Below are 26,402 nucleotides of genomic sequence, written 5' to 3'. Positions count from 1 at the left end.
CAAAATAACCTATAAACTTAAAATCACAATATGTGAACAATATTAGGAAACCAGACTGATGGTTTTCCATCTCATTGCCACTGGCTGCAAAACTAAGGGGTTGGGTTCCATTCTGTTCATACACTGAAGGGGTGAAGCACAGAACGCTACATCAGCAAAACCTAAAATAGATAAAAACACCCTATATTGCAGGCCTAGCTCTTTCGGAAAACATCTAAGCAAACAAAACTACATTTTTTCAACAGAAATAGGGCTTTAATTTGTTCCAGAGGCTAACAGATTATCTGTTTTTTTTCAAGCTTACAGCATAAATGTGTTAAGAATAGAATCCACGTACAAGCTTTATTTTGAGAAAGGAAGGCAGTACTTAAAATACCTTTTACTCTGTCCAGTTACTGAAGTAGAGGAATATCTACAAACATTTTGAAGTCATTTTACTGTGGATATAGAAATGTTTTTATTACTTTGGTAAGAGATTGAGTTTTAAAATGGCATTTTTAGTAAATAAATACAGGAGTAATCTAGCAACTAATCTTACTGCAAAACAAATCTAAAATATAGTTCTTCCTGCATTTCAGTAATGACATATAAATGTGGAATGAAATGTTTATTTTTATGAAGGCAAAATACTGCTCAGCAAGTAATCACCAAGTGTCAACGCCAAAAGATGAAAAACCTCATCGAGGAGTCCTAACAGCCTAGTGTGATTTACAAAGCTTCAGAGAATAATCTTTCACACATTCACATGGTTCTGAGTGTCCATCTGAACTGAAGATGCACAATAAAGTATATAAATACACACCACATTAGGGTTACAGATGCCTATAAGATTGTGTTTGTCATTGCACTGCTTTTCTTTCACTAAGGGCAATAGGAGAAAAAGTTGATTTAATCAATTTAAATTGATTAAATAAAAAAGCTACTTGGTTGCATTTATACTATGAGATTTCTCAGTTTATCTTTCATCTATCGGGTTGTTGTTTTTTTTTTCCACAATAACAATAACAGGTTTTCTAATGCTACACTACTTAAATGCAGAAAAAAAATATATATTTTGGTCATTTTTTAAAAAACCTAGTCAATATATACTTCAAAACATACTTTTTTTTTTCTTACCTAGTCCTTTCTCTCTCTGGGCAGCATTTTCACTGGGACTTTGACATGGTGCTTTTGAAATAACCTTTCTGTTTTCCACTAGGAATGGTAGTTTCTCGTTCAAAACAGGAGGTTCTTTGGAAGCTGAAGTCCATGTAACTTGACTTCTCATTTGATTTACTCTTGAACAAGAACCAAGGTCTAAAAAATTGAAGTATACTGGAGTTTTCTCAGCTTTTTTATCTGAAGATGAAAGATCAAAGGATGACCTTCCACTTACATTTACTAAATTTCCAGATGTTCTCATGGGTAAAGAGCATGATTCTTTCAGGTGACCCTCAGCAAACTTCCTTCCTGGAACTGTACTGTGCAGTGATCCTTTTTTCTCTTTTAACAATGCATTATTTATTGAGTTATCATTAATCTCCAGGGAATGTCCATTTTTGATGGACTGTATCTGAATATCATCATTAAGTTTTTCACACAGGAAGAGATTATCTGTACTAATTCCATCTGTTGGGACTTTATGAACAGTTATTTCAAGATCATCAGCCTTTACTGGAGATACAGCTTCAGCATTCAGAGTGCATGTATTTGTATCACCTCCTGATTGCTCAGTACCATCTTGTTCAGTTTGTTTGCTGTGCATGTCATCCACATTTATTCCTCTATCTACTTTTTCAGGGCATAAATTTGAAGTAGGCATATTACTACTACCTAAATTTGAAACAGGCATATTACTACTGTGTTCTTTTGCAGCAGCACCAGCACTTGCATTATCACAACAAACAGAGGGAATATTTTGAGCATCAGTGGCTGGAAAACCAGTACTCCTTAGCGCACTATTTCTGTTCATGTTTCTGTCTTTGTCATTGTAATTTCTGTCTTGAGCATCTACATGTGTCTGTTTAAAAGGAAATTTATCTCTATGTAAACCACTCACCTTTAACAGGTTTTTTTCTGTTGTATGTAATCTGTTACCTACATAATTATCACTGTCCAGCAAGCTACATTTCTGGTATTCTGTCTGAGAATTCTCCTTAGCATAAGGAAGGATGCCAAAATGGAATTCTTTCGCCTGATGATTATCGGTCGTTCTCTCGCACACAACATTCTTCTCAATGCAGGTAACTGCTTCAGACTCTTTTTCAGATGCTTCAGGCATAAGGACACTGTTGTGCTCTATAGTATTTGATTTTTTGTCTGCCTCAGTACAAATTGATTCATGTGTAGTATTATACAATTCTTGCTTTGCATTTTTCTCATGGAAAACTGTGTCAGTGCTGTCTAAAAATACCTTTCTTGTTTCTGTGTGGCATGCTGCCACTGGATTAGTGCTGTCCTGTAGCTTTTGTTCTAAATTTGCATTGCTTTCCTCCAGTAACGTTCTATGTGTAGTTCCTAGATTTTCTGCTGCTTTACACTCAGCAACACGTATTTCCGAGGTCCGCCCTTGGGTAATTAAATCAGTATCTGTGCAGAGGGTATTCCTGGGAGAAACCTCCCTTTGCTTTTCTTCATAATGGCTAGCAACATTAATTTCATCCTTAAAACTGTTTTCAAGAACTTGTAAATCTGTTAAAGTGTATTCTCTAGTTAGCAATAGGTGACAAAGAGGTTAAATAAAGCATTGTTTTCACAGGTTAAAGCTTCCAAAATATAGATTCAAGATTAGTATCAATACAGATTTTTCTTGCATTAGAGCAGTATTTCAATGCACATACAAATAAAGCAAAAAATTACTGAAGATAAATATTATTGTAATTTGTAAAATATTTATAGCCTGTTCAAACAGAAAATATATTAACATTCCATACAGTTTAGTCATGGATTATATTGAATATATATTGAAATATTTCCCAACTGGTATTTGCGAGCCTTATTGAAAGAGGTCTTCATTATGAACCTATAACACACTTAATCAACCCATGTGTGTCTTACAAAGTTTGTCAGTGGTCTACTACTGTGACTATTTGTCTTTTTTTTTTTTTTTTTTTTTTTTTGGAAGTGGCATTTTTAGCTAATAAAAACCAAAACAGAAGCCAAACCCAATTAAGCAGCTGTGTTCATACCAAAAGCAATCTGCTACAACTTGATGGCAGTGAGCCAGTGAGGAATAACTAAAGCATTTCAGTATCAGAAAGGTGTTTTCTGAAAAATACATTTGGATGTTATGAGCACTGATCCTTTAAAGCAATAATTTTACAGTCAATAATCTTTTAAATTTCCACTTACCTTTGTTACAATTTTAGAAACTAAGCATTAAAGACATAAGTACATTTTCTTTAGGCTTCAAAAAATTACTTAGTAGAGTTATAAGGTACTTTGTATAGGAAAGTATTGTGTGTGTATTCAAGTATTATTCCCCACAAACAGACCTTCACCGTCATGTGCAGTGCAAAGCACTCTTGTGCCCATTTTCACTGTTTTATGGGAAAGGGGAAGTCTTTCCTTGTTTTTGCTTCCAAACACTTCTAAATACATAGTTCTTCATAACCCTTACTCACTGCTTAACTGGCATACAGGAGAAGGTATTGCAACAGCTTGAGGAGTGACAACACACTGATCTTACTTAATGTCTCAGAGCAGCCACCAGAAGTACTGTACTTTCATTCAGAGCCTTGTGAATTTATTACAGATTAGCATTACTGACACCAAGAATTTTACTGTTGTTAGTAGAAAAAAAATATTTGATTCAGGACCCAAGCATTCTCTTATCATATACTGTAATGTAACTAGTTATCCTTTTATCAACAGTATTACTTATCTCTACTATCCGCATAATCTTATTACTTTGTTCTATCTGTATTTCCTCAGTGCTTAAGGAGTTTTTAACTTCAATTTCATCTTCATGTCCAAGAATACTGTCTTTTCTTAGTACAGATGGCATACACTCGTTCTCGTTCTGAATAGTCTGCATTTCACTGTATTTTGATGGTTCTTGACCACTCTAGCATAGGGGGGGAAAAGATTATACACAGTTTAATAAAGTACTAGAGTCTCTGATTAAATTTATCTTCAAGACTTGAATTAGTCTTTACAGTTCTGATGAAAGCCAAAAACAATTCTGCTGAAGTGCACAAAGTTAATGAAAATGGGAAGGAGGGAAAAAGAAACATACAAAACAACAACAAAAAACAACAGGTCAGCACCCTAGAAGAGCAGGAAAGAAATTCAGACCTACTATATTACAGTCCACAGGAAAAAAAAAAAAATTACACTGACAGAGTTTTTCAGAGAAAGGAAGATGTTTTCAACATCTACTGACTGTATTACTCCCTCTGTCTGCAGGCTAGATCAGTGACCTGCTCAGTAATTACATGTGGAAAAAAAACGCATAATTGCTAATTACACTCAAACACATGCATGCACACATCAACACTTCTTTCTTCTAACAAACCACCTGGGATTTTTAACTGTTTCAGAGGTAAATATGGCTTATGAATGTTCACTTGATTAAACTGTTCATTCTCCTCATTCCCTCCCAGCTGGATTTTGAACCTGAACAATCAAACTCTACAGGAGTAGAAGCCTGAAAGATGTTAAATTCCATCAAGTTCTGTGACAACTGGAGGCTGAACTGAAGAAATACCCTAAACAAAAAACCAATCCATCCACTCGCCTAGACCTCCTTCCTCCCTCCCTCCCCCCACCCTCTACAGACACACACACACACAAAAAAAAAAAAAAAAAAAAAAAAAAGGAAAAAAGGAAAAAAGGGAAAAGACAAGGCATCGTTTATCTGTTCTGTTCGTGACAGCTGAAGGCAGGAGCACATGCTGGCTCAGATAAAAGTAGGTAGCTGTGGGAGGGAGCAGGGGCACTGCTTAGTCCATAAAAGACAAGAGAAGAAGCTGAAGATACTTGGGTGGCTGGAGGTGTTGCAGAAGGAAGGCTGGGATGTGGGAGGAAGTTACAAGAGCTGTGCTTTGCATCGGATCTCTGGGGAGGACAAAGTGTATTGTAAAATGTGGGGAGGTGCATAGGCAGTGGTGAAAAATAGGATTATTGCAGTGGTGTGGTAATAGATGATGTACAATACAAATCTGCAGGAAACAATTTTCTACAGGTTACAGAAACATCCCAATGCTCCCAGCATTTCTGATTTGGGGAAGGGGGGAGTCATGGCAAACGGAGAGGAATGGAAATCAGTTTTTTTTTGCCAAATACTCCACCTTCAATTTGTTTGATTTTTTTTTTCCTCTTTTTGGGTGGGGGTGGGGGTGGGGTAAATAATCTCCCCTGTAAAGACTCTGACTTGAAATCACAAATACTGAATATTTATTTTTAATCTTTTCATTAGTTGGTTCTACTTCTTGGTTACATGCAGCCTTGGCATCACATTTTAAAGCTTTTCTTTTCAAATACAAATACGAGAAACTTACTTTTTCTTTCCTAAAAGCTATAGTCCTTTCATACCCTCCTGCTTCTAAGAGCTGTTTCTTTAGACAGAAACAAAAACCAATAACTTTACACATAACTTCATTTTGTACAGGCATAGAACTACTGTATAGAACCTACCCCATTTGTTGGTATGGGCTGAACTGTTGAATGGATCTGAAACAAACCTGATAAAATGTTCTTAGAAAGGAAGAAAGACTGTATGATTCCTCTCCAGATTTTCTGAAGGACTGACTACTCCTAGTTTCCGTGAACTTCAGACACCTGTTCATCCTTTCAAAAATAATGTGTAAGATGCCGAAACTACAATGCCTAAGTATCAAAACTTCCAAATCTGGATTTTATTTCTTTCTCCCTGTAATTTAGTAAAATACATCTACACAACATACATATAACCTAAGATGACCTTTCCCTCAACAACATATTTCATGGTATGAAATTCAAAGCTTTCTCAAAACCAGCTCTCCCAGTATGTATTACAAGCACAATAATAAAAATAGCCTGCTGCTAGGTGTAGCCCTGTTCTGCAGTGGTACACAACTGCATTACAAGTTATATTTAACTTTACCATGTTTCACATCTAGTTTAACTAAATCGCAATGCATAAGTCAACAAGGGTGTAAATATTCAGGTATGAATTTGGCTCTGAAATGAGGTCTGTCATTTTACTTTTCTTTAAAAGAAGGTTTTTGCTTAATTCCTGTTCCACAGGTGATTTGTATTATGCTAAATTTCATGCCCCACATATAATCACAGGGACTTTAGATGGTACTAGGTGTAAAAATAAATTCATTTTTTATTTTCTGGCAATGCCTCCTTCATCTAAACCATAGCCAACACTGCCTAAACATAGCCGACAACGCTGCCCTTTCACGTTATACGAGACACTACCTCATTACTAATACAAGGTGAAATACTACAAACTAGAATGATCAATACGATCTGCTGCACATTCTCTAATTTCTTGGCAGTGTTCCACTGTAGATTTCACTCAGCCTAACCTGTCAAGCTTTTGAAATCTTATGATCATACCACACCAAGTGGTATGGCAATTCACTGTAAGATAGGTAAAGATACGTATTTAGATGACACCTCCATTTTTTTCCCCTATTTTTAAGCACATGCTTCAAACTTTACCTTCAAACACATGGGATTATCTTAGTAAGCACAGGTACTGATTCTCATAAATGGCTGATAGCGTGCATTGGTTCTGCATCTAAAACATAATTTGTATTTCATTTTAATTCAAAGAAAAATGATTTTTCAAAGTACACAACTCCTTCCTATAATTCTACATTATACCTTGTAGAATTCATACAGCTATTGCATGATGAGTACTCAAGTCTAATTTCCATTGCATTATTAAGCACACACCAGATGTGTGTACATTCATGTGTATATGTATAGATGTGTGCTAGAAACATAACATGCATGTATCATGAAGAAATTAATTTGTTTTTCTAAATCCTATTTTTTTTTTTTCTTTTTTTTAAGTTTGTCATTTTCACTGCCGATTCACAGGCTAGTTCTGAAACAACAACAACAACAACATCAATAAGTTTTTACCCAGTGTCTTCCTAACACGGAAAGCAAAAACCGTAGATACTCAAAATGAGTTTTCCCTTCTGTGAAGGATAAACCATTATCTGAATGTAAAAATGAATGGAAAAGAGATATAGTCAATACTCAGCCGAACAACAGATTATACTCTACACACAAGGACAGCTTCTTATAGCTTATGACTCTATTTTTTTTCAGTCTTATAAAAGACTGGCATATAAATTTGCAATCCAGTTTAAGTAGGAGCTAACACATAGCTATAGTGCTAAGTGTTTATCCTTTTGCTCCAAAAGACCATCTTCATGAACCTTATCACTTCTCATACATGCCCTGAATATAAAACTGAACGTAGACTTGGCTCCCACAGCAACGCAAGCTCAATTTATTTCAAGCTGCACTGCGTAAGCCATCTACCTCCTGCATTCATAACTTGTACAGCTTACCATGCCTTTGATTCTTAAACAGAAGAAGCAAAATAAAGACTGTTTAGTTTGTTTGAACTAAAATTAAAGGCCTTAGATTATCTATTTGTTGATGAGATGAAAATTCTGATCTGTCCCATGATACATAGGCTGAAATCTCTTCCTCTGAGTAGAAGTCGATTTGAACTTCCACAATTACAGGGAACTTGCATGTAAAGGGGCAGTGGATCTGCACATTTGAGAAGCACCTATGCAAAATACATTTGTGAAATATGATTTAGGAAAGATAGATAGCAATTATCTTATATTGCATATATCTAGTAAAGTAATGAGCATTCCAAGTTTCTATGGTAAAAGTGCCCTCTAGAAGAAAGGGAAATTTTCTCTGGGTACAGTAAATTTTAATGGGGTCTTGGGTCATTGGCTACATCAGAGAAATTTTTAGGCTTAAGTAATGTCAAGGGAAGATGAGTGGACACAAGAGCCAGACTAGAAAAACTGTCATGTCTCTCATTCTCTAAGGTTAATTTATTTATTTTTAGGCAGAAATGCAAAGTACTGCAGCTATTAGATACACTTACCTGCAGACTTTCCACTTGCTCAGCATGCTGGTTTCCCCGAGGAGGAGGATAATCTTCAAGATGTCCTTGAACCCCCTTAAGGGAATTTAGCTCATTTTTAATAGTGGCTATCTCTCTCCTCATATTTTCCTCCTATAACAAAGTAGAAAACACACATGCATAGGTCTTTTCTGCATTTTCAAATATGAAAACCAGCATGTTACAGCAGTATCAACAACTTAGGAGAAAGTATAGATGCTGAGGAATGCACAAAATAAGACAATTTTGAAACTCTTCAGTCACACTAACATTTTAATCATATTATCATTTTTAATTTTTTAATTAATCACTTTGTTCATAATTTACTTCAGGTTGTAACTCTCAGAAAGGTAGGATTTGTATTTGTAGCTTTTTTTTTCTGCTCAAAGATAAACATGCTAGTAAATATTCATTCTCTAGCTACATTTTCAAGAAACTATAACAATAGATAATTTGGGTGGAACTACTTCTGTAAATAGCCTCAAGTAACCAATGCTTCTTCAGTGAGTATGTAACAATCACATTTTTCTACTTAGAACAAAAAGTACAGTCAAAAAGACAATCTGTAAAAAAAAAAAAAAAAAAAAAAAAAGGTCAATTTTACAGAAATACCCTAATTTCCTTAATTTCCTGAGAAATAAACGGCCAATTTCCATGTCTATACAAGAAACTATGGTATAAGCCTCTGCTAGAAACTAGTAAGATGGAGTCTTTTCTCCTCAGAGCAGTGAGCATCAAAACAGTGCAGGTATTTTGTAGTCTCAAGGTTGCAGTCATGTCCATAGGGGCTGCGCTCAAGGAGTTAGGACAACAGGCCTAAGATTTCCCCACAGCTTCCCTGATACAATCAGTCCACCAATTTCAAATCCCTTCTGGCAGTAGATGCCACGTATGTAGAAATAAAAGACAAAAGAGGCTATTAAACACATGCTGCTAGAATCTAATTTTCACACTTTATTCTTCGTTAGCAGTTATTGAAGTATTCTTTAAAAATAATGAAAGCGTAGAAAAGATGCCAAATGTTGAAGAAAAATTATTGTTTAGTTGTATGCAGAGGTGAATTCACTGAGAGGATATATAGGGTTTTACCTTTTTAAATCTCCCTTCACTCCACAGTCCATGTTAAGTATTTCCTTTCAAATGAGGACCCCCTGCTTCAATGCAAGCCTTCAGCATCTCTACCCTATTCGGTTTGAGGTTGCTTTTTGCCCAGCCCCCAAGTCTCTGGGCATATGGACCTTCAGAATTACCTTCAGTATGTGCCACTTTAATCAATATACTTGTTTTGTTTTGTTTTCCCTCCTTTCCTCACCAGAGGGTATAACAGTTTACTACCAATAGTTTTTTCAGGGTACAAGAGTGCAGCCTAGAAGTGCTCTGAATAAATTGTGTATAAAATTATTCTGAAAAATATATAAAATACAGTCAATGTAAGTTTAAAAGCTATATCAGCTTCTATGTCTAGGTAACGGCAATTGTGTAACTCTGGAATATTTTTAAGTGCTAAATTTAGGAAAACACCTAATACCCTGGGACTCCTGCTTTATAGAACTGCCCTGACCTTTCATAGCACAGAATTCAAAATTTCTCCTAAATCTACCTTTTAAAAATATTCATTTCTAGATGAGTCTGCATTATTAGAAAAGGAATTGGTTGTTTTTATTGTAGTATTTCTGCAATATTTTCTTGGCTTTTAGGAATTACCTGAAATGCTTGATGACTATTTCAAAAATCTTTTAATACTATAACATTTAATTTAATAAACCTACATCTTTTTTCCAAGTTCTCAGTGCTTTCTCATGCTCATTCTGAAGATTAAGGAACTTTTCTTCATTTTCCTTTGCCTTCTCCCTTTGCAGCTCATTATCTCTTTCAAGGGTCTGCAATAAAATTAATTATCCAAAAAATAATCAATACCACATTAATGAATTTTGATGTGTTTTATGTTGCTTGGACCTTTGCTTCTAACATGCTGAAAGTACCATACAGATCAGTGATAATGTGCTATCTCAACAATAATTTTCATAAATTAACAGAAAGGTGCTTATAGTTTAGCTAACAGGAAACAGGGGGAGGTTATGAAAAAAGAAATGGCTATAAAAGGGTATAAAAACACTTGCCATTATTCAGTTTCACTGCATAAGTTTTAATGTGCTGAAAAAGTAATATAAAGTCCAGAGATGAGAGATGTGAAATGTAGCACAATCTAGACCTTAAAGAAAGTACTTAGAGAAAAAACTACTGTATAGCCAAAGAAAATATTTTTCTGATCACTTTTTCTTCCTAATTTGTTTATTAACCTAGCCTACAAACTGTGTAAGCTTCAAACTTTAAAGCATCTATATAATTAATACTTCATGTTCCAATATCTGATTATCCTTTAATTTATATTACATCACTGAAAGTGTGCATTAAAGTAACAGTAGTATAAAGTTTTTATACTATCTTAATTGTACTTGCAACATTTTTTGGTTAAATGTTTCAGCTTCACTGTGCCAAATTAAAGCACTCATGTAAATCAACAGTAACTTCTGACACATCTCAGGTATTGTTGGAATTTTTATCCTATCACACTTTTATAACAAACAACATGAAAGATAAAGGACTTACTGCATCCATTACCTACTATACAGATGACACATATTTGATAACGTAAACATAACTTTACTGTATGTAGCTATATGACCAGCTATATATTTATGACTCTGCTGAGCTTTTTTGAAAGTCCACATGAAAAATGTTAAGATATGAGGGCATTACTCTAAAGCAATTCCTTTTTACTTAATCTTTCAACTGAAAGTGGGTCTACTTCTTGATTCACTTACCAACAAATTAAAAATGTTATTTGAATTAATCTATACTACTAATATAAATATATTTTACAGGTATAACACTAGGAAAATGCACACTACTTTGCATTTTTATACACAAGGAAAAAGTTGTTCATAATAATATAAGGAATTTTCTCCAACAGATTATGTAATTAAAAGGGTGAGACGATTCAACAATACATTGTCTGTATAATTGAACACAGATGTAGCACCTTTCATGCAGTTCTACAAACCGGGAGTCTAAGATCTCCTTTCTTTGATAAACCTCCTCTACTTCTCTAAATAAAGGATTCTTTAAGCCTTCGAGATAAATGTGGCTCAAATTCAACCTCCTCTGAGGGGGAATGTAACGGTTATTCAAAGCAAAGCTCTTACAACAAAACAAGCAGTAAATTAAAGTACCTGACTGAAAAAAGAAGAGGTGCTGCCTCACCTAAACTTTCCTTGAAAATCTCCACTCCCAAAGCAAACCTTAGCTTTGCCCATTTAACATAAGAAATCACTAAGATGCCTACTCAATATTGGGCCCTCTCAGTTAACCCTATCCTACTGAAACATTTTTGAAATAGCAGTAGTTTCAAAATAAACCGTCCAAAGTACTTTCTTATAATCATCACAGATGTAATTAGAAGCAGTATGGACATCAGAATAATAACACCTGTAGGTGTAGGGTTAACATTAACTAACCGTAAACACTGAATATCATCAAGATCCTTTGTAGAAATATCAACTGATAAAGCGCATCTTCCAAAAATAAACATAACATCCTCATCATCTCGATAATACGGTGTTGTTACAGCACTGAAGCTTGAAATTTATGGAGATAGGTGTGCAGTACAAAAATAAAGCCAAATCCATTATAAATACTTAAATCAACTGATATAATATGAATATTCTTGCTTTGGAGACCAAGAAGAGGAAGTTTCCTGATTGGAGGGGTACCAAGAGAAAGTATTCAGTAGTTAGAATACTAAGTAACCCTGAAAAAATGAGAGATGTCGTAATGACCCATGGATGGATCCTTAGTGCATGTACATATTGCCCCAGCACTTTTGCAAAGCTGAACTTGCCTACACCAGAGTCAACTTGATCATCTCAGTTAAGTCCTCGCTGGGTTTACATGTGGCTTGTTGAATTAGTGGAACTGAAAGTTATGCATGTATTAGTCCTGTGATTCAAGAACACGTATAATCAAAAGACATACACACCACCCCTTCCTAGACAAGACTGTTTTCTTTCTGTTTGGTTGCAAACAAGACTAACAGAAGCAATTCCATCTCTAGTAGGTTCATCTCCTCTGATAATATCTTATACAAATAGATACAACACAGTTGTCTCTGTGTTCAGATACAGTTTGCAGTGTAAGCTTTCTTCTTCCATTTGACCAAATAATCTATTATTTAGATAGGAAGAAATATCAGCTGCCTATTTATTACAGGCTATATAAAGAAGAAATCTTGGGAGTAGCTGATGAATAGAATAATACATGTTAAAGACAATTGTATAGAGGGGAATACCTGAATTCCTTGCATTCTCATATTTTCTGTCATTCATTAAGGAATTTTAGCTTGCTTTTCTGAACTCTTAGAAACTCTTGTATCCTAGCATTGTGTATCCACAGATAAATGAGAAAGGCCAACATGACCTTACTTGAATGTTACTTTGCAAGTATTCAGTCATCTCAAGCCCCAAAACTAAGTAGAATTATTTTTCTGTGAGTAAAAGAAAAAAAAAATCCACGGAACTGTGCAATGACTCAAAGGTTCATAAATATGACAGGAACGTAGGATAAAGCATAGGAATAAAATGTGACCTTCACAACCTACTCATCATATTAAGATTCTAGAATCAGTAAAAACAAAAGCAATAGCTCTCAAATCAACAGAAAAGTGGGTAGAGCATTCAGGTTGTACAGTAAGCTCCCTATTTATAAGTTCCATTTGTTGCTTTAAAAATGACAAGGCAAAACAAGCAGCTAACAACCTGGTAAGTGTCTCAAACTGTCAGCAAAATGAGTAGCTGTACAAAACAACAACATTTTATGACGACTGTTTAAATGGAGACAGGTATTTTTGACAAATCAAAATAATCCCCAAAGTTCCTCTGGAAAGAACCAAAACACGTGAGATTCACTTGAGATTCCTCAAGGGCCTCTATTCCTCTATTACGAAAATCATCATTGGTAAGGGTTACAAACCAATTATCTCAAGCCTCTGCATTTCTTTGCAAGTTCATTTTATTCAACTTAAAATAAAATGCACATTACCTTCTCACTAACAAAAAAAAAGTGTCATATGAATAGCAACTAACCCAGCTATTTCACTGTTTCTGCTGATAAGCCAACATATAAACCACAGTTTACTAGAAAGCATGCTACTTTTAACAGTTACCTTGCCTGTAGAATTGCCTCAATTGATCGCAGTCAGAAGTTTAAAGTGTGCCAAGAAAACTAACCTAACACTAACCTTTCAGTGATCTTAAACTGTGCCTTGTCATGTTTAAATCTTTTAGTAAAGCAAATTATAAGAAAAAGGAATTGGAGAATGCTGAAGATTCATAATGAAGTAGTGGGACTATTCTCCAGGCTGAGAAGCATCTCTTCTTGGTTCTAGAACACTCAGATCAAAGAATTTGAAGTCATGAAAATCCAACACTCTGGACTAAATGCAGGAACCTAGATTTGTCTTTAACTTTACTTGGTCAGTCAAAATGCAAAATTCACATGTTTATTTTGTGGCAGAAGGCAAACTGCTTACATCTATAAAAAGACAAGGTTAAGACTTACGTGAAGTAAATCTAATTTCAATTTAGCATTAGAAGCGTTTACTTAAAAAGAAAAGTATACATGCACATAGAAAGCTTAATTTGAAACTGAGATGCTAGTTCAAAACCTTTGCCTTAAAGGCCAAGCAAAGAATAGAAAAGTTGTAATTATATCAATAAATACAATGAATAATTATTAATTATCCCATTAATAGTTGTAGCTGAACTCAGCATGGAATATTTGAACAGAAGAGATAATGACCTTAATTTTCAGTGCATTGTTAGCCAGTCTGACTGGTAGTATAATTTAGAATCTCAACTGTTAAGAATTTTATTTATTTTATTTACAATCTCAAAGAAGAACACTGCAATCCCATGACTACTTACCACCCTTAGCATAAATATGACAGACAACACAGTAAAAAATGACTAAGGAATATTCTTGGTTTAGGCTTTGTTCTAACAAAATTGAGGACAAGCTATGGCTCTGAAGTTCTGAAATTTGAAGTACTTTTCAGGAACAAGAAATTTATACCTACATAAAAATGAATTAAAAGAAACAAGTCATAAAATCATTTGATTTCAAAATACTTGAAAGCAACCTTAGAAATGTTCTGGTTTTACCCTCCAGAAATAGTTGATTGGAGTGGCAACCATGATTTACTTTAGGGGGAGAACTCGAAGAGGGAAACCATAGACTGCATTTCAAGGTTCATGCTGACAGTTAAGGAGCTGAGGGAGCAATGGAAGTGAGGTCAAAAGTTCTGAAAAGCACACAGATGTCTTTAACAGCCCTAGACTTAAAAAATACATAACAGATAGGAGCAGCTTGTCTAATCAAGAAAAATCTGACCTGATATTCTTCTTTCAGTGCATTTAATTCACTTTCCATTCTAACATTCGTTTGGGTTATCCGCTGAAGCAGCTCCTGCACACATTGTAGAGAGCTGAGAATTTCCTTGTTAATACAAACAAATCAGGATATATTGAATTACATTTTGTTTCTGAAGTTTAAACATTAGTTAATTTATGTCTGTGATGCAGCATTTTTTTTTTTTTCTGTCAGTGGTATACAAAATATTGTATGTTAGAATGTATTTCCTATTACAACCAACATCAACATTTGGGAAGGGCTTGTGGGAAGAATCAGACCTTCTCTAGGTTCTTTTTAGTCTTTTTCCTGTGAGAATATAATAGACTATTCTTTATCAGAGTTTTTTTCTTATAATTAAAATGAACAATTCACTGATATTTTAAAAATAATTCAGTGCAAATCAGAACAATGTGCATCAAGTCTTACCCCTCTGTGAGTTCAATTAATCTAGCAGAATAATTTTATGGTACCATATTAAAGGTCTGGAAAATAATGGAAAATCCAGAGAAATTATGAAAGACAAGTAATCACTTTCATTAATGGATCACCATTATGTGACATCATTCTGAATCTCAAATTAAATCCTAATAGATTGGAACTAACACACATTAGCTTTGCACCATATAGTGCCATGATGCATGTGCATCAAATTTTGCTGTCACAATCTGATTTTTTGAGGAACCTTCATCAATCATCTTATAAAGGGGTAAACTATTTAGAATTAACAACTAATCTTATACTTTTTTGTTTTGTTTTTGTTTTGAAAACTTCAGGGCCAAATTCTCAGCTTCATATTCATTGGCCTCAGTGACTCCAACAAGATTCTTCTGACCATTATAACACATGGTTCGTTGTCTGTCTGTAACTCATTAAGCATTCACTACTATGAGGGAATAATAATCCCACTTTAAATTCCATGTGAGATGATACTACATGCACTTTGCACTGAGTTGTACTAATGAACACTACAGTCTTGACATGCAATTAACACTTTTTCAGTGTTCAGACTAAACCAACGAATCATTACAAGTAACGTGGCTTGGTTCTGTTATTTCTGTCACAAACACGGACTGTTGCAATTATTCCTTCTGTATTTTAAACCTAGATGTCAAGAGTGACAGACTAGCATGTTAATTCATTGCAGTAACTTATTTTCAAATGGTCCAAGTTGGTCAAACACAAAGTTGGGGTATTAAAATTTTAGCTGTCCTTCAGGAAAAGATAATCTTTTTAGAAGGACACTGTTCATGACAAAAATCTTCATGTTAGACAGAACTGATATGACTAAATGACTACAGATGCTATTACTACTTCAAGAAGAGTAAGTTGTAAGAAAACAGCCATCCAATGAGTTAAGGTGGTGTAGATTTACAATCCATTGGTGCTACCATTCTCTATGCTGCAGATGAAAATATGGATGGAATGGAGACAGTCAAAGTCATTTTGCATTAAACAATTTGAAAGATTTCCAAAGATTCAAAAGACACATCTAGCTAAGCCACTCCCTAGTTTTTAAAGACCAGAACAGCAGTTACTAAAAAAAATGATCTGATCTGCGCAGCAAAAGACACGCGTTTCAGAAGATAGTCCTAAATGTACCCCATTACTTCAAAATATATTGAGAAACATACTACAAAAAAAGTATTTTTATTTATTTGCAAATAACTTTCAAACTTACCTGTTTTGGTCCTATCATATACACAGACACAGCTAGCTGCTAAAAATAAAGCTTTTTTTTTTTTTTTTTTTTTTTTTGGATTGACAATTTTTCATGCATGCAAAGTCATGCAGAGAAATATTTTTTACACTGAAGTTTAATTTATTCTTGGTTCAATTTTACATCTAGTAAACAGAACCACAGATACATGGAGTGGCTTGCCCAGGTCCGTAGCACAGTTCTCTGTGTCTTGTATCAACTACGGTGTTCACTCAACTAGACAAGATTGCTTCTCCACACACAATTCAGTGTAATTTAGACAAATTTAGATAACATATTCAGTCCAAGTCCAACAGCTACTGAAACCAACATTTTCAGTTAATCCAGATAGTGAATTACTAGCTCTCTAATAAAAAAAAAAAAATCCAGATCTTCTAGCCCAAATTCATGGAGGAAACAAAGTTAATCTCTATATTAGAGTTACCCCCCATCAGAGATTTATACAAAAAAGAGCCATATATTATGAACAACCACCACCAAAAAACAAAACCACCTAGCAATTCACACAGAACAAAAATAGAGAAATACAGGCAATGCCGGTCTTTCTCTACAATAACACAATATGAGCATATGAATTTGACTTCAAGCGTCTCCACAGCAATGTTTTTACTGCATTCAGAGCTGTTGCAGTAATTAAGACTGAGCACGTCTTGTTTTCTATGTTTATTGGCAAGTATTTGAAAAAAGTGAATTCAAAATGCAAACAAACTTTTAAGAATTGTAAGAGTACTGCTGGATTATCCTTTAATGAGTGTGCAGTGAGTATACAAGCAAGCTACTGCTTTTGTCCTTCCCTCAGGACAAGGTTAACATATCTCCAATGTGTTCATTTAATGAGCTGCAGAACGAGAATTCTATAACTGTATAAGAAAAGCCCTTTTTATGTTTAATATTTGCAAAGCAGTGCATTACGATATTATTATAGTAAATACAATTTTTGTGCCACATGTTTTTTACTTGACTCCATGTATCTGGCTGGAATAACCAGATTTGCTCAGGAGCAGAGCAAATAACTAAGTTTGAGATAGAAGATAATCCTATCATCAGCAATGTAGAGGTGGGGCTTAATGTTCTCAATGTATATGTTGCAGCAAGCTCAGTAACAAGAATATCACGCAAACCTCATTGCTTATTTGAACTAAACAGATATATACATTATTTTAATGGGTGTACCAAATTTCTCCAATCTGAACTCAAATATAGAAGTTAAGACCTGGAACAAGGTTTCAAAGAATGTATTTCATTTTGCTAATTCATCTTCTAAAACTAAGGAGTAAAATCCCATTTGTGTTATTAACGAAATACTTCAGAAAAGTAAACAAGTGATTTTTTTTAATAGCTTAGTAAGATTATTTAAGAATCTTAAATATATAACACCTTTATTCTTAAGTAATTTTGAATGTTATATTAACTCACCAGCTTTTCTCCTTTAATTTGAGTGTTTTCTTCTTTAACTTTTTTACTAATTGCTGCCTCCTTAAAAAGGGAAAAAAGGAACATGAAGTACTGCAAAAGGCATTTAAAATTACTGTATATATATATTTAGTAATATTGTATTAATGGAATATTGTGAATCATCATGAGGCTATTAAAAATGTATTATATTGCAATGTCTTAATTTTTATTTATTTATAAATTTGTACTTCTATTCACAGCATATTTACTTCCCTAGAAAACTTAGTTCTGGAAATAATTTTGGTACATAGTAGATGCGGATGGTAGAAAGGAATCACTAAGATGTATCCATCACAAAGATCCTTGCCACGATGTTTTATAAATGAAGAACAGAACACTTTAACCAAAAATTTAATTTGTTTAAACTCCAAAATACCATTCTGATTTTTTGTTGCAGTTCTTGAAACTGTTTTTCCTTTGCTGCAAGATTGATGTTTTCTTCTCCCACCCTGTACTGAGATGTGACCTTGGACCTTATCAAGTCTGTAGTTACTTTCTTCAGTTCCTTAACACAGGAAACACGTATAAATAGTTCATCCAGTATAGGCATTGCAATTCAAAACAAAGACAAATCTTTTAAACTATCCTCAGTCGTGCCCTACTTTTAAATAATGTATGGAAACAGAAGAATAAATTAAATTGAGGAACTGAAATTTCTAAGACTAACTTCCTAAACTTTGAACTTGTCATAAGTGGCTGAAAGTTTATTTTCATATGTAAAATGTTATTGGGCTAATAATATTACTGTTTGAAGGATTTCTGATACTTCCATATTTTGATACTTTCCCTTCGTAGAAGTATATTAGGAGTGAGCATTGAGTTGATATTGGTAAAGCCTCTTAAACTGAAATATACAATAGGAATAAAGTGCCTATTATAACTACTATGTTCCTGGGAATCAGGAGGGAAAAAAAAAAAAAAAAAAAAAAGAACAGTGACTATCTGGTAAAAACAGGAACTGGCTATAAATTTGGAGGATCTTTGCTTTTCCTGAAACATTAATTACTTAATCTCAGGAGAATGCTAAATTAATTTTATATTAGAAACTTCTAAAACATGATTTTCCATCTAAAATATGCGTTTGATTTTATAGTCTTTATAATCTTTTAAATATCCTGCTTTTTGGAGGGAGGGGGGTGCTATCTGTTTTCCAACCAGTTTATTCCAAGCTCCTAGTGAAGGAAATAAACAGCAAATGCTTTGATCTCATTAAATTACAACTTATAGTTCCTGGAGTCATAAATATTGTGCCCTATTCTCCCCCACCCCTCCCATTCTGGTACAAGGTAGTCTGTTTAATATCGCTCTCTCCTTGAGCGCTCTGACGTTTACTCAGACAAATAGCAGAGGTTATGAATGCTGTTCACAGATAGTATCAAGAATTCTTCATGATGCCATAGTGGTGAACCAAGCATTCAGAATGGTAATAGTTTTATCTAACAACTAAGTTTGGTCTGTTTAACTTTTCTTCACAAAACTGGAATTCCATCTTATCACAGACCAATGGTTTAACTGTTCTGGACAAAATCATATAACAGTACCAAAAGAAAGGGAAGATTATGTAGCTGAAATTCACAAAGTTACATGGAAAATACAAGCACAGATACTACTTTGAAATAAATCATTTTGTTTGCTCGAGGCTTTATTTCTCATGTATTTTAGCCATAAATAAATCTAAAGTGATCTAGCTAGGACTAAGTGTAATTGCAGTATCAATTGTAAAACTCAAAGACAACGATGCTTTAGAAATGTGATATTCTGTAATCTAGGAAGAACCATCTTTGCAATGAAAACATCTTTTAGTTGTACTATTTTTACTAAAAGGCTCTAATAAAATATGCAAGCAGAAATCTTGCATTTAAGAAGCAGAAAGTGATGCAAGCAGTTTTTAACTCTGTAAATGTGAAAAGGTGCACTGCACTAGTCTTATACAGAGAATTAGATTATTGGTACATAGGTTGTGTACTACATAAGCAGGTGCAAAATCCTGCCATGCATCTGATGCACATTTTGCCAAACTCAGAGTATATTGTGTACAGAAAAGTCTGACTATTTATTTTGCTGGGGAAAAGAACAAGCCATACTAAGTAAATTATGCCCTTGGAGTAAAAAAGTAAAAGGGAAAAAGGAAAAAAAAAAAAAAAAAAGAAAGAAAAAGAAGATAACTAGATTTTCTTCTGTGTATATAGCAGGTGGATGTGTATAAATCCATCTGGAATCAAACCCACATCTGCAAATCTGCTAACACTGCGAACAGAAAACAACATACAAAAAGAACCAACACAGACCAGATAACCAAGAGTAATGAGAAAGTTTACCATATGCCAGCATGAAGTGGTAGAACAGGACTGGAAAAAGATCCATCACAGGCAGATGTAACTGCTTCCAAGACAATGCCAATATCTTATGCAAACTGAAAGTTTATCCAACATAACAAGCACATCTTTTTGCTCTCTTCCAAGATCAGTGAAACCCTGGTAATCTCTCAGGTCTTGAGCAGCATGGCTGTTTTTTAAAGGTTTGTTTCATTCCATTGATTTTCTTGCAAGCACTTTCAAAGAGCTTGAAAAAAAATCCTACCATGTTGAATATCTAAGAGTTCAAATTATATATATAAAAAAGTGTTTCCTAAAAAGGAAATTAAACCAAGATATCAGAACTGGACTAGTCAGCAGACAATGTCAAGAGCAAACTACCACCTCTCCAAATATTTCTTTCCACAAATTCCAGAAGCCTATACATTTGCAGAATGGACCTCAACGTAAATCAGGTTTTAAAGCTGTACTTAACACCCCCATCATATATGTGTAATTTTATTAAAATTGGAGATTAGTTTACTTTTTTTGTAAATGTTGAATTCACTAATTTCATATTCCCATTAAGAACAAATGAGAGAGATCCTCCTAGTCCAAGTTAAAGTAACGGCTGTGGAAAGAGCTAACGGCTCACAAGTTTTTAGATTTATTAGAGTCAGTCAAGTCGCCAAGGCAGATAAAAGCAGTTGCATAAGACATCACAACTTGTGCTGCAGATATGACAACTTCTTTCAGCTTTGTAGCAAGTGAAAATAGGCTAGTAATCCCTCTTCAAAACTATTCTAAGTATCAAAGTTTTCTAATTTCTTTATAACTCTTGTAGGTCTCCTCAGCTCTACAAGATACACTCCCCAACAAGAGAAAACACCTTTCTGCTTTAAGATCACTACTGCAATGGTAAGGCTAAGGGAAAGGGAACTGCAATTAAATGAAACTAGCTCAGGGCAATTCTTAGTGGGTCCAAGCATTCCCTTTCTCTTCACTTACAGACTGACCCAAAAGACGGAGCCCACAGCCCTTCACAAATGGAAGTTGTGCTGAACTAAACAGTGCCAGTACAGATATAGGGCAGGAATACACTATGCCATCACTTAACTTTCTAAAGGTGTTTTATTAGCTGAAATTTATAAACTCAGCTTTTGACCTTTTTTTGACCTACTTTCAGGAAGTACTGAAAAATTGACTGTAATATATATATATATTTTTGCAATATTATTAATTTTAAATTGTATTTTCACAGACATTCTGCCTTTCAAGGAAAAATACCTATCCATTCTATTACATAGAACTTTCATCTACAAAACTGTAATTGCAACTAAACAAGCCTTCACTTTTTGTTCAGACAGCAAGTCATTCCCACAAAGTGCCACAGTACTACACGTGGCATTGGAAGGCTAAGCAATTAAATTCTAGTTCAGGTTTCCACTCATATTCACAACAGGATGGCCAGATACTAAATGTCCAGTAAGAAATTCAGGAATAGCCAGGATAAAGGCATTTCCTGGTGAAAGATGGAAGCCAGATTAAGTTTCAGCTGGCCCCTTCTACTGCTTATCTAGCAGTACTTTATTTAAAATTTATCACCCATGACCTTAAGAGCCAATAGTACAGCTGAAAAAAATGGATCAAGAAATACATTTGATTATTGGAGTACACAAAATATTATCAGTTTATCTCGCACACCTCTGTTACTCATAAAATTTATTATGTAAAAATTTTCTTAACCATTTTTCTTTTCTTACCTCTCAAATTACTTACTCTCAGGAGAATTCTATGCAATCAGTTGTTGATTCTTAACCAAAAGCAACAAATCTAATTGACTGCAATGCTTAAGAGTTTTTAAAGGCTCCTTGAATTTTGATACTTGCAATATAATGCAATAAAGTTATGTTTCATTTTAGATGAATGTCCTTCTTTTTCACATGAAGGATACAATTCCTTTTTAAAACCTGTATATCTAGGTTCAGTTTATGATTTGTGACTAAAATATCTTCATGTAGTAAATATCAACATTAAGTGCTTGAGAAGGCAGGAATGAAACAAATGAAAATGGAGCTAAGTAGTAGGCCAAGAAGCTCCAAGTAATCACGCATTTGCTCCCTCCCTAAAATCCTCACAGAATCAAAGGGAGAGAAGATAGCAGACTGGAAAGAAAAAGTGATATGAAAAAGATGAGGTACAGAAAGATAATGAGTTTACAGAACAATTTTGTCTTCAGAGGGTCCCTTCGTCTCTTCTCCTGTCAGCACCTAAGAAACAGCTTAAAGGACAGAACTTTATCCTTACCCCTATTACATAGGTCCAAGAAAGTGCAACTGAAAACGTACCCGGCAAATACTAGTTTCTCAGTAGAAGAGAGGCAGAAAAGAGCTTAATGGCCAGGCAACTTTTGTCCATAGCATCATTATAATTGACTGTCCCAGTTGCCCTTTATCAAAACTCTTTCATTTCTGACAGAAATTCAGAAATGAATGTAATTTATTTTACGTTCAAGCTATCAGCTTGCTTCTGTGGCATAATTAACCTTCTTCCTACTCATGTTCTGTGTTTGACTACACTGAAAAATATTGCTGTTACCTTTCCCTACCAGATGGAAAATGCTATGGTAACGCAGCACAGGAAAAAGATAGGTTGATGATGATTAAAAAGAAACAAGTAGGATACTATAGAGGTAAACAAAAATTCCCAAGTTACAGAAACTAATCAGAGCTGCATCAGAACAACATTTAATTGGCAGTCATCTGAGGCATCCGTGTATAAGATAGGAAACTAAGACAAATTCAGCCATCAGTCATAGAATGAAGAACAGTTGCATGCTACTCATATACTGTTTCCATTAGCACTACAGCAGCTTGAACAAGTCCAAAAGAAGCTTACACATTTAGAAATACATAGTATACTTACTTCCTTCAGATTACTTATTTCAGTCTCTTGTTTTTTATTCACTGATGTTAGTTTCTTATTGAGCTGTATCGCTTCCTGTACTTTAAACGACAGATGAAACATGTTAATATATACTTCTGCATTTGAAGAGCTATTTGATTTATATCTACAATATATGTGTTTTTAATGCCTAGAATAGTCAAGCTTTTTGGAACAGAGGCCAATGTTGAAAATATGACTCAACTACTCTTTCCATGTATTATAATACTACATAAAAGGATTACAGCAACTAGTATCAGTTGTTCTATACCTCATAAAACAAGTTTAGAATTTTGTTTGTTAATTTTGTCATTTCATTTCTATTGCCATTTAGTGTCACTCATTTGGGTGACTTCTCCATCAACTCTCAATCTTATCAGAAAATTACCTGTAAACCCTAGTTTTAAAAAACGCTAAATCAGTTATTTTCAGAGAAACATAGAACATAATGAACCACTGAACACTCAAATAATTGAGTTAAACGCACAGAGTTATATTCAAATAGAACATGGAAGACCACAAACAGGGTAATGGAGAGGACAAGCCTAAGAATATCTTCTCTCTTTTGAAAGTGAATGGAATCACAAGATATCACAATGAAAAACTGAAGATGTTCACCATTCCTGTACTTTTTCAGCCACTTCTATTCAGCCTAAATATTTTCAACCCCTCAGCTTTTTTTCCACCTTTTAAGTTTTCTGACTCCTCTTTGTATGCAGGAACTCCAAATACTACATCACACCCAGAAAATTCTTTCCATCTGTTAAAGATGTGCTTAGCAAATGAAAATACTTTAAAAAGAATGTACTAAATGTTCTGGTAAAATTTCGAAAAAAAATCAGGCAAAAACTGGTAAAGTTTTCAACGAGGCTCATATATTCACCTTCTATCTTTAAAGTGTTAATAGGTCACTAGTAAGACAAAGTTTTAGATTTATATTATGCATTGTGGCATTTTCCCTATAAGCACTACAGCATCAGTTTTTACTTTCTTGTTTCCCTACAAACTGCTCTAATACAGCAGATAAAGAACAACTGTTCATAAATTTAAACAATTTGCATAAAAATGTCTCATACCCTTTCTGCATGACTTTTCCACTGACTGCAGTTTCTCGCTCAGAATTTACAAGTTACCTATTGCAGGTCTTACATACTGCAATGCAAATTGAATTCTCACTGCAGTAAAAGACACACTGGAGTTAAACTGGTGAATAGATTGGCTTCCTGAACAGAAGCGGTTAATAACTTAGATTTCATCTTTTCCAGGGGTTCCTTTGGCAATTACTAATAACTGTAAGTAGAAACATGGCAAAATGTTTTATATATAGTTAAAAAAAATACCTAGTGTTATGTTTCCATGAAACTGCAAAAAGACTTTTCTGTATCTGACATAGTAGAGAAGCCCTGTCTAATGTAAATACAATGAAAATACAACAATGTTTTCTCTTCATTTATTTTGGATATCAAATACTAACCTACTTTCAAGAAAGGGGTACATAAAGTAACGTGAGGTAGTAAAATATCATAATTACACATAAATAGAGAAAACACCAAAATACTAAAAATATTTTGGGCAAATAATGTCCTAAAAATTTTGGTAATGTGTTACCAATTTATTCAGATGAGATCTGAAGAACTACTTGGCTTCATGCAAAAAATAAAAAATATAATAAAAAATAAAAATAAATACCGCAGGTTGCAAGTTATACGTCTAGTATTCCTTTTCTTTACAAAAGGAATTATTGTTCTTAATCAAAGGATAAACGGGAGGCACACAAAAAATATGCACAAGTTATTCTCATGCAGACATTGCAGTGAATTACTTTGTTATGCAAAACTAGGATTTGTCTCTCAAATTAACAGGTACCAAACTTCGTTTAAATTAGTTGTTTTTTTTTTTATTACTTCACATATCAGCTTTATTATTTTACAGATGAAATATATATATAGTTATATTCAAAAAGAGTATGTGGAATGCTATTTTTGTATTAATCGATTCACAAATAATTTAGTTGTTTAATATATTAGAAGGGTTAAGGTACTGATTTTATAAAGCCTGAATAGTCACATAGTCAGAATCTAGGTAACAACAACTTCATGAAGTTATTCGTCCACTCTATTTACCGAAGTAGTTTTAAGATTTTAAATTTCTGTACAAAACCAGCAAAATATTATATTTCATTAATGTTTTCTGTCCATTTCCCAACATTAAAGCTAGTTCAAATGACATTCATTTTTCATTATCTGATAATTCATCCTCTCATCTGAGCTAGTACCACTGTTTATGTGGATGTCTGCTTAACGGCAAGGGGAAGGTGATCCAAATTAAGCATATCCATATATATATACATACATATGTGTATATATTTGGAAGGCCCGAGTCTGCTACTGGATTGTTTTTGAACACAAATCTTTTCCTCAGTGTAGTTTACCGTGTGGTCACACACACAGTTGTAGTGGTGTAACAGCAAAGAACAGAGCAGGTACAGGGGCTATGCTGCTTAACCTGGCACTGTCACACAAAAAATCACTGCAGAAGCTACTGAGATGTGGTAATTGTCAGCTCGTATATTTGATACTTGACACATGGCAGCTACTATTTTTTGAGTTCTGTCATACATCTCAAACTCAGTGGGTCAAAAATAAAGCAAAAAACAAAAGCTGGAGGACATTTAAGCCATACATACCACTGTGCTCTAATTGTCCATGAACACCTTTAACAATGCCAAACTGACATACAATAGTGGCATAACACCTCTCAACTTCATTCAGTTTCTTTTGATGCTCCTCTCTTGCTGTTAAGTGCAACTGTAATTTCTGATCCTGTTAGAAACAAATGAAGACACTGCTTAATGGTGCCCACTAGCATGTATAAATCAATTCTCGAAATGTTTGCATAAATGCAAAATCATTTTCAGAATACCGTAGCTATTTCATATCTGACAATCAGTTCCCACTGCCAGATAACAACCCATTCCAAAAACCTTCACCTGTGTGTTAGCTTATCAAATAGGCACTTCAATTTATTTTCACATGCTGTCCCTTAGATTTAGAACTTTCAAGTAAATGCATGCAGAACTCAGTTAACTGCTTTCACAGAATCACAGAATCCTGTTCTCAAGTTTTTTTCTTTGTTGAAAGTATATATTCTCATGAACCTATATTCAGTGACATATCACTTTTTTTATCCTTTCATATACAGTTATTTGTGTGTGTTCCTCTTTAATATTTTAGTATTTTTATATAGTATTTTTTAATGGCTTTGTAGGTATTATTTAGACAATTTTTAATTTCATTTTCTCTGCAAAGAAAGTAGGTTAAATTATTTCCTCCGAAAATATACCTATTTAGACATCTAGTCTATTTCTAAGCTGCAGTAGAGCAACATAACAACTAAAATGAATTGGGCCAAATTCATTCTTGTGTGTAAATTCAAGTAATACAGGGAT

The 26,402-nt window shown here is 34.1% G+C and overlaps 1 protein-coding gene and 1 long non-coding RNA gene across 6 annotated transcripts in view; one reads left to right on the top strand and one right to left on the bottom strand.

The window, feature by feature from the left end:
* Nucleotides 1-26,402, bottom strand: part of CCDC73 (coiled-coil domain containing 73) — a 91,189-nt gene that overhangs the window by 5,623 nt on the left and 59,164 nt on the right. For all 5 annotated transcript variants that reach the window (XM_035327765.1, XM_035327761.1, XM_035327763.1 and 2 more), the window contains 7 exons: nt 25,641-25,776; nt 22,937-23,016; nt 18,094-18,222; nt 17,679-17,738; nt 14,525-14,629; nt 9,847-9,957; nt 8,060-8,191 (listed from right to left, as the gene is read on the bottom strand). In XM_035327765.1, the coding sequence (XP_035183656.1) occupies nt 8,060-8,191; nt 9,847-9,957; nt 14,525-14,629; nt 17,679-17,738; nt 18,094-18,222; nt 22,937-23,016; nt 25,641-25,776 (753 nt within the window). The remainder of the gene's footprint in view (nt 1-8,059; nt 8,192-9,846; nt 9,958-14,524; nt 14,630-17,678; nt 17,739-18,093; nt 18,223-22,936; nt 23,017-25,640; nt 25,777-26,402) is intronic.
* On the top strand, nt 9,950-21,937 carry LOC118167883. Its single transcript, XR_004751279.1, has 3 exons — nt 9,950-10,622; nt 20,856-20,929; nt 21,273-21,937. It is a non-coding gene; the product is annotated as an uncharacterized LOC118167883 (long non-coding RNA).

The sequence above is a fragment of the Oxyura jamaicensis genome, chromosome 5, assembly GCF_011077185.1.
Source record: "Oxyura jamaicensis isolate SHBP4307 breed ruddy duck chromosome 5, BPBGC_Ojam_1.0, whole genome shotgun sequence".
NCBI classification, from domain to species: Eukaryota; Metazoa; Chordata; class Aves; order Anseriformes; family Anatidae; genus Oxyura; species Oxyura jamaicensis.
The sequence above is the reverse complement of the archived record's forward strand: the minus strand, read 5'-3'. Positions and strand labels throughout refer to the sequence as shown.